At 32.5% G+C, this 7,807-nt stretch overlaps 1 protein-coding gene across 2 annotated transcripts in view; it reads right to left on the bottom strand.

Moving 5' to 3' along the window:
- Nucleotides 1-498: 498 nt before the first annotated feature.
- LOC148601730 (condensin complex subunit 1-like) overlaps nt 499-7,807 on the bottom strand; it is a 34,104-nt gene continuing 26,795 nt past the window's right edge. The window contains exons 33-34 of one of the 2 annotated variants that reach the window (XM_088555210.1): nt 6,443-6,631; nt 499-2,633 (exon numbers count right to left, since the gene is read on the bottom strand). In XM_088555210.1, coding sequence (XP_088411336.1) covers nt 2,512-2,633; nt 6,443-6,631 — 311 coding nt within the window. In that variant the 3' untranslated portion in view covers nt 499-2,511. Of the gene's footprint in view, nt 2,634-6,442; nt 6,632-7,685; nt 7,736-7,807 lie in introns of those variants that run through there. The other variant, XM_088555211.1, reaches the window with a different exon arrangement.

Below are 7,807 nucleotides of genomic sequence, written 5' to 3'. Positions count from 1 at the left end.
AAACTATAAAAGAAAAGAACTTTCTATCACTGAAATGATCCTTATGATAGTCCTACCAAAGTCTTCTTGAGTCCAAAGTGTTGGTCAACTCCTTGTTTAATTTATTGCCCTAGAAAGATGAACTTTAACCAGCTGAGCAATTCAGGCTCCTGGAAGCCTCTTGTTTAAATTAACGATAGATTAATGCCAGGAGCTGTACATTTTTGACACCCACAATTATGGATATATATAAAAATAATGGGCGGTTAGCTGAACTTTTTTTGATAATTTTCATGTGTTATTTACCTATGAGCCATAACAAAATCATCAATGTTTACAGACATAACAGACATCTTCATTCACCAGTACAATGGTTGCATAAAAACAAAAGGATCTGAAATTCCCACCCTTTTTACTTCCACACATTTTTCTTAATAACCTCTCCACTTCTGTTTAGAGCTACCTACATCTAAGACACAGACAGGAAAAAAAAACACATCTAAGATATAACAACTTCAGTAAGGTAAATTGTTTAATTACTTGAAATACTTGGTATTTAAACAGGTTTAGCTGATACAGTACTACTATTAACTAATGTATTCAAGTTTGATTTTTCGTGCACTGGCTTCTCCTAGCCCGATGAGAGTAGTTAAGTAGCACTCCAGCTAAGAATCATGCGAATTGTGATACATGGTTGGAAAGCCTACATATTTTTATTTTTGATATCTTGTTTAAAATGCTTTAGTAAACTGAAATTAACATGTGGTTTTTGATTTGGTTAACTCGTGCTCACAGGAGATAAAAATTATATAGAATGCACTGTAGAATTCAAAAGTAAGGGAGGTAACTCTGTAAATGACACTCAAATACAATAGAATCTATTGGACTTTCAATGATGATAATCGCCTAAGAGCAGGCAGATTTGAATGAATAATTACACATTTCATAATATAGACCCATAAAACAACTTAATTACAAAAATAAAAATATGTAGCCTTTTTTGAGGTGTATCACATTTTTCAGATTTTGCATGATTCTTACAAAGACAGCTACTTAAATTAAAGTATATTTGATAACATACAGTACTTTATTTAAAAAGGGAAGAGCCCCAACAAATTTTAGGGAATCAAAATTACCTAGTAATACAACATATTCATAACAGCATATGGTGTCCTTGTCACCGACCAAGTTTCATGAAATCAGATGATTAATTCCAAAAACTACTTCAGTAGTGTACTTTAATAAATTTTGAAATCAAAAATGCTGAACTCCCACAAACTTTGGGGATTAAAATTTCCATGTAATATGCACAACCAAATATGTTACTCATACTACCTACAAAGTTTCATGAAATTTGGTTCAGTAGTTTCTGAGGAATTGTAACAGTAGTTTGAGGGTACAGTACCACATGTTTTACTGTGTTATTTTGTTGTAGTGGAAGTTCTCCTTGGAAAGGTACAATAGGTATAACAAGATAAGTCATAATTATCAGGACTCCATTTACTACTAATTCAGATCTTTATCAGATATCATCAGCCCTTGTTACAACATAATACTCATTCCTGCAAATAAATGCTGCCTTCATTGTTCTTAATAAAAAAAAATCTACAATGATAAAACCTTTCTAATTTCATTAGCTTGGTAAAAACAGGTTTTATGATTTACTAGCATTCAATAACTTGTGGTTGTGAAAAACCCAATGAATACCAGTGAACATCTTCCCTTTTTTGTGAGTGGAGTTTACAATCCAGTATTACTAGTAATAGTCATCATCCATAGCAGATATATACTGAAGATTTATTTTTGTTTTGTTTAAATTGATAGTAGGCGGTACTGACCTGAGTCTGAAGAGGAGTTTTACAGTGCTTTTGTTCATTTCTTTTTTCTTAACCCCCCTACCTTTTAGTTTGGTGAAAATATGCATCATTTTATAGAAATTGAGACATTCTGAAATACATGTATGCATTAAAAGATCTTGCTTATTAGATAAATTTTGGCTTTCAGTTACCATGCAATTCTATACAAAATTTGGAATTTTATTCTTCCTGTCTTTTTTTAAAAAACAAATTGGGCATGTTAATCTAGTAGGAAAAGCCTTACTTGGTAATTAAAGGCAAACAATATCACTGGTTTCAGAAATACAGTTAACAGAAAGTACACAAAAATAAAATGATTGTACTTACATCCCCTCTTGTATAAACGCAGGGTATGACCTTGAAGGTTGTCCTATTCAGACAAGTAATAGTTAATATTTTCCCAGGGGACAACATAATCTTATTTATTTTTCAACATGCATTTACTAATTGAAAACCTAAATTTCAATTTGGGAAGGTAGAATTTTCATTAACTTGCCCGATAGGACAATGTTCATAAAATGTTAACATCATACCCTGACATGTACCAGGATTTATATTATACACTTTATACATCTGTTAATAAGTTTTTAAAATAATCCTTGTTAAAAAATTTACAATAATGCAAATAATATTCCTCAGTGTCAATTTCACTGAACTAGTGTGTCTTTTCACAGTCTTATTTCACTGGTGATAGGGACAACAAACTCCTCTTCCCTGTTCTAGTCCTAGATTTTAACCTTTTAGGACTTAAAGGATCATCAGTATCTTCACTATCGGCATCAGGTTGGCTGTTGATCTCTGTAATTACAGAATGAACATAGTATTTAAGTTAAAACAAAACTAACATTTTCAGTACATAAGAGAGAACAGTCATTATTTATTTATTTAACTTATAAAGTACCAGTCCATATAAAATTTAGACACTACCCATAGTATGATGATTTATGGTGTAGAAAAACCCATGGATCAGACAATGTTTTTTTGGTCTACATATGCTATATTTTCATGTGACAATAGTCCTTTTTTTATTCAGATCTGTACTTTTGAGAAAACTACACTTTATCTTACCATTAAAATCAACCGAATCAAACCAAACCAAGAACAATTACTCTTGCAAAGTGCTAATGTCATGTACAATCTATATAAATTTTATCTCAAAAGCACAACAACCAAATGAAAAACTAAGACTGGTTATGTGATCTATAACGGTTTTTGAACAAGAAATAAAACTGAATTCGGTGGGTTTTTGACATGCATTAATCACCTCCGGTCTGATTTTTATGAAGACAGCTACTTAAATAATTGGTTTAAAAAATGAAAAACTGACTGATGAAGCATTCTTGCATACCATTGTGTGCTACCAAGTATTTTTCTGGTTCTTGGGGGTTATTCATACCAATATATTATAAAAATAGGGCATTAATGGAACATAAAGTGAACCCTGCCACGTAATGGTGAAAAAAGGGGGATGGTAAAATGTACAAAAAGGCCTAATTCAAAAACTGAATATAAGATACAACCTGTATTTTATGGTTATCAACAACTGTGCAAAGTTAAAAAAATATTCACTGATTTACAGAAAGACAAACAAACACGCAACATTGCCGTGGGTATCACATAATATGTTGACCTACTTTGTGTTGTGGTGAAAAAAGACTTGTCTCCCATCTACTAGTATGTAAATGAAAGTTATTAAATTTTTATTAACTTAGTATTAAGATTAAGGAGGTAGACGTAGGGTAAGGGACATAACTCATGAAATCAGTGATATGTTTGCATCATATTCAATTTCACCAAAGCCTCCAAAGCTTTCGTTTGAAGCAGAATAAAATTAGATGCTTACATAAGATTGAAGTAAAATGCTGAATACAAACGTTCCAATGATTTTTTAAGAGTGTCCCTTACCCTAGGTCTACCACCTTATATTAATATCTTTATCACGGTCAGAGTATGCTTTTGGTAGTCCACAAGAGATTGTACATAAAAACTAGAAAAACTGTGAGCGAAGACAGCCCTTGCTCCCTTACCGAGAAATCATATAAAAACCCAAAAATTCATTCAGATGGCAATACAAAACAGAGGGTGTACCATGGTATCATCTGATGAAGAATGTGTGCGAGTTTGATTCATCAACTTATTCTTTCTTCAAGCTTCCAGAATTCAATTACTATATGCCACAAGTTGCATAGTTGCACACCAAAGACCAAAATTAATACTAATTCATTCAGAAGCAGATGAGTAATAAAAAACTGAGCTGATGATTACAGATGCATCCTTATATTTGAACAATGCAGCCCTAATTCAAACTCCAGTAAAAATTTGTTGTTGTTGAATTGCTTCAAGCAAACATGCATACTGGTGTTAGCGAAGACAACATGTTTCATTCCTATCCCAGTTTGACAAACATAAATTCATTAGATTGAAGTTAAACTCATAGCAAGTACTGTAAGTCTTAGTTAGATACTAATAAACACATGTATCTAGAGAGCACATGACAGCTTTACAACATGCTTTAAAGTAGCAGTCTTTGTAAGAATTTTGCAAATTCTGTAATATGTGATACACCCCCAAAAAAAAGGTTAAATAATTTTATTTTAGTTATTAAGTTGCTTTAAAGATCTATATGATGAAATGTATAATCATTCTTTCCAATCTGTTTGCTCTTAGGAAATAATTCACATTGAACAACCAATAGTTTCTACAGTATTTTAGTGTCATTTACAAAGTTATCTCCCTTAATTTTGAATTCTACAGTATATTCTATATAATTTTTATCTCCTATGAACAAGGGTTATATAAAAAACCACATATCAATTTCTTTTTATTATAACAATTTAAACAAAATATCAAAAATAAAAATATGTAGGCTTTCCAACCATGAATCACATTTTGCATGATTCTTATCTGGAGTGCTACTTAATAGCTAACATGCATATTCATACCAAAGCTTACACTGCAGAATAGAAGATACTCATGGATTAAGTATGAATGTTTATTTCACATTATCTAAGCATTCTGTTGTATGGTTAACTTAGTACTGTTAACTACAACTAGAGCTAACTGGGGAGGAAGGATACCACACACAAAATTTGGACAAAATCTGCAGAGTGATTTCCAAGGATTTATGTCCACAAAAAATGTTCCTATAGAGCAGTATGTGCAAATTGAAAAAAGTCCAATAACTCCTGTAAAATTTATTGAATCAATATGGCAGTGCAATTTAATCAACTAACAATCCTACAAAATTTTAACAAAATTTATTGAGTTGTTTCTGAGAAGTAGTGTCCACAAAATGGTTACCAGTATGTCTATGTCCCCTTCCACATTGTGGCAAGGACATTAGAAATTAAAATACACATATATGAGTAATACATGTATATAGGATAAAGATAGACCAATATCTGATATTGATTTATCATGCTACTGGTATTTTATGTTTCAGATATTTTTTTGTTTACACAAGTAGATCATGTAGCTGGAAACTAACATATTTTTGGCCTTAAAAAAATAATTGGAACGTTTGTATTCAGTATTTTACATCAATCTTATGTAAGCATCTAACTATGTTTGTTTGTTTGTTGGGGTTTAATGTCCGAGCAGCAATATTTCAGCTATATTCAGACGATGAACATGAAATTGATGATAATATGAGCATGAAATGATGATGAAATGAAAAAGGGATGGGACACAACGACAATGGGGTTGACAAATTTTGATTGCCACTGGAAATAGGGAGAGGTGGGTAGGGTCGGGCAATTTAGCCTCCTGTGGCGGAGCCCTATGGTTCCTACTCCAGAATACCACAGTAGGGTTCTTTAACGTGCGAGGAACGTGGCATCTTTCCCAACACGGTGCACCACTATGGTTTGCGGTCAAGTTTTCCGTATTATAGCCCGACAACCCCAGTATGTAACACGCCAGGGGAACCCCATTCCACCACCTGGGGCACACATCCCAGTTGGTCTGTGGGCAGAGCGCCCTAGCCCCCGGCTAGGGTTCTGAGCACTATTTAGTCGCCTTTTACGACAAGCTTAGCGCTGCTGCAGGCCTATTCTTTTAACACCCGGACCTGCACGGGGAAAGCATCTAATTAACTTGGATTCATTTTATTTTGCTTCAAACAAAAGCTTTGGTGAAATTGAATATGATACAAACATATCACTGATTTCGTGAGTTATGTTTTGAACAGAATAAGAAGATATCCGGTATACAACCACAGCTTATCAAAAAGAACTAATTGATGAGAATTTTTGTTAGTACAAACATATTATGTATATGTATACATGCATATATATTTATGTATATGGAATGTTTCTAACATGTTTAATTATTTTGAAATGATGCACAATCATAAAAGCATGTAAACAGTGTGAATAGCACTATTTCCCAGCAAATTCTAAACAGATATGGTTTTACGGAGCCAATCAAAAAAGCGGACATTTTTGAAATTGGAAGTAAATATATGGAAAAAAAAAAAGGCCGTACTAGTAAATTCTGAATTTGAAAAAGAAGATTTCCGCTTTTTAATGGAAGAAAATCAGGTCTGTTCTAAAATAGTTGCCATATACAATGTATCTTATAACATTAAGTATCGAGAATGTAACTACCTTGTGAAGATTTGTCCATATCGAACATTTCAATTTCACTTTCCTCGTCAGAGCTAAAGGAAAGTTTTGGCTTTGGTTTCTGTCTTGTTGGTCGACGTGGGGCCGGAGTTCTGTTTTCCTTGAAATCATCACCATCATCTTCACTATCGCTGTCCAGCTGATGTCGTCTATTCTTCCTCAGCCCCTTGGCTAGAAGTAGAAAAATATAACATTTAACATAAACAAATACTACATGAACAAAAAATACTGCTACTTTCTCATCCAAATAGATTTTCCTGATGTTAACTAGTATTTACTTATTCTGTTACTGAAATTTAAGTCTACAGATGTTAAAATTATGAATGATTTATTCTGGTGCATGTACTTAAAGAAATACAACTATGTATCATTTACAAATTTGCTTTTATTTACTTATTGTTTTTTTTAAATATGTATAGTACTATTAGGATAGCAAAAATCATGTTCAACATTCGAGATAAACATTTATGCTAATCAATTAACAAATGCAGCTAAACCTGTATTAACCCATTCAAAAAGTATAGAGTAGACAAGAATATTGCATCACTTCGGAAATACAGTCTAAGTGTAAGGCCAAAATTAGAACTATGTTTGCTTCCCCTTACCCTAAATGCCCATAAAAATTGGCAAAACCCGATAACTTGCCATATTCTGACAAATTCTTTTTCTTTTTTTAAATTTTCAAAGCAACATTTTTCACTTCTATGATGATGGTTTTTTACCTACCCAAAGCCAGAGGTATGGTTTGTTAAGGGAAACAAACATTATATTAAGTGTGGCCTGAGGAAAAAAAGCCTCAAGAGATGGAGCAGAGAAGGAAAAGTAAGAGAGAAAATTAATTGCAGCAAAATATAACTATCAAGTCATTAACAACCCCAGGCATGATTTTACAAATCCAACAAAAGGCAGAAATATACAAAATAAAAAGTAAACATACAGTAAAAAAAGAAACAAATTGGTCAACTATGGATTTGAAAAAGAGGAAATTTTCTATTTTATAGCTGAAAAAAAAAATAATGTCTGCAAACATCTACCCAACAGCAACAAGCATGACCATTATTGAAGAAACTGATATGCATTTTTTTATAAAAAAAAAATATGACATCATATCATACACTTTCATTACAAGCAGGGAACATAGCTAGCATACTTCCAAAATGACTACAAGTTAGTACAAAGCATTGGTAGACAAAAATTGTTAATGCAGTGAGTCATGTGCGCTTACCCTTCTGGAATTTCATCTTTCGTACCATTTTTTAGGACGTGACCTTTTAACTGAAAAAATTATAATGGTTTAAGTGTTTGAATTTTTTGTAAAAATCAAAATGTGCAATGAGTGTTTCTTCA

This window comes from Perna viridis, chromosome 12 (genome assembly GCF_037379345.1).
Source record: "Perna viridis isolate PV_CMFRI_1.1 ecotype Kerala chromosome 12, ASM3737934v1, whole genome shotgun sequence".
Classification (NCBI taxonomy): Eukaryota; Metazoa; Mollusca; class Bivalvia; order Mytilida; family Mytilidae; genus Perna; species Perna viridis.
Note: the sequence above shows the minus strand (reverse complement) of the source record. Positions and strands in the feature narration are given on the sequence as shown.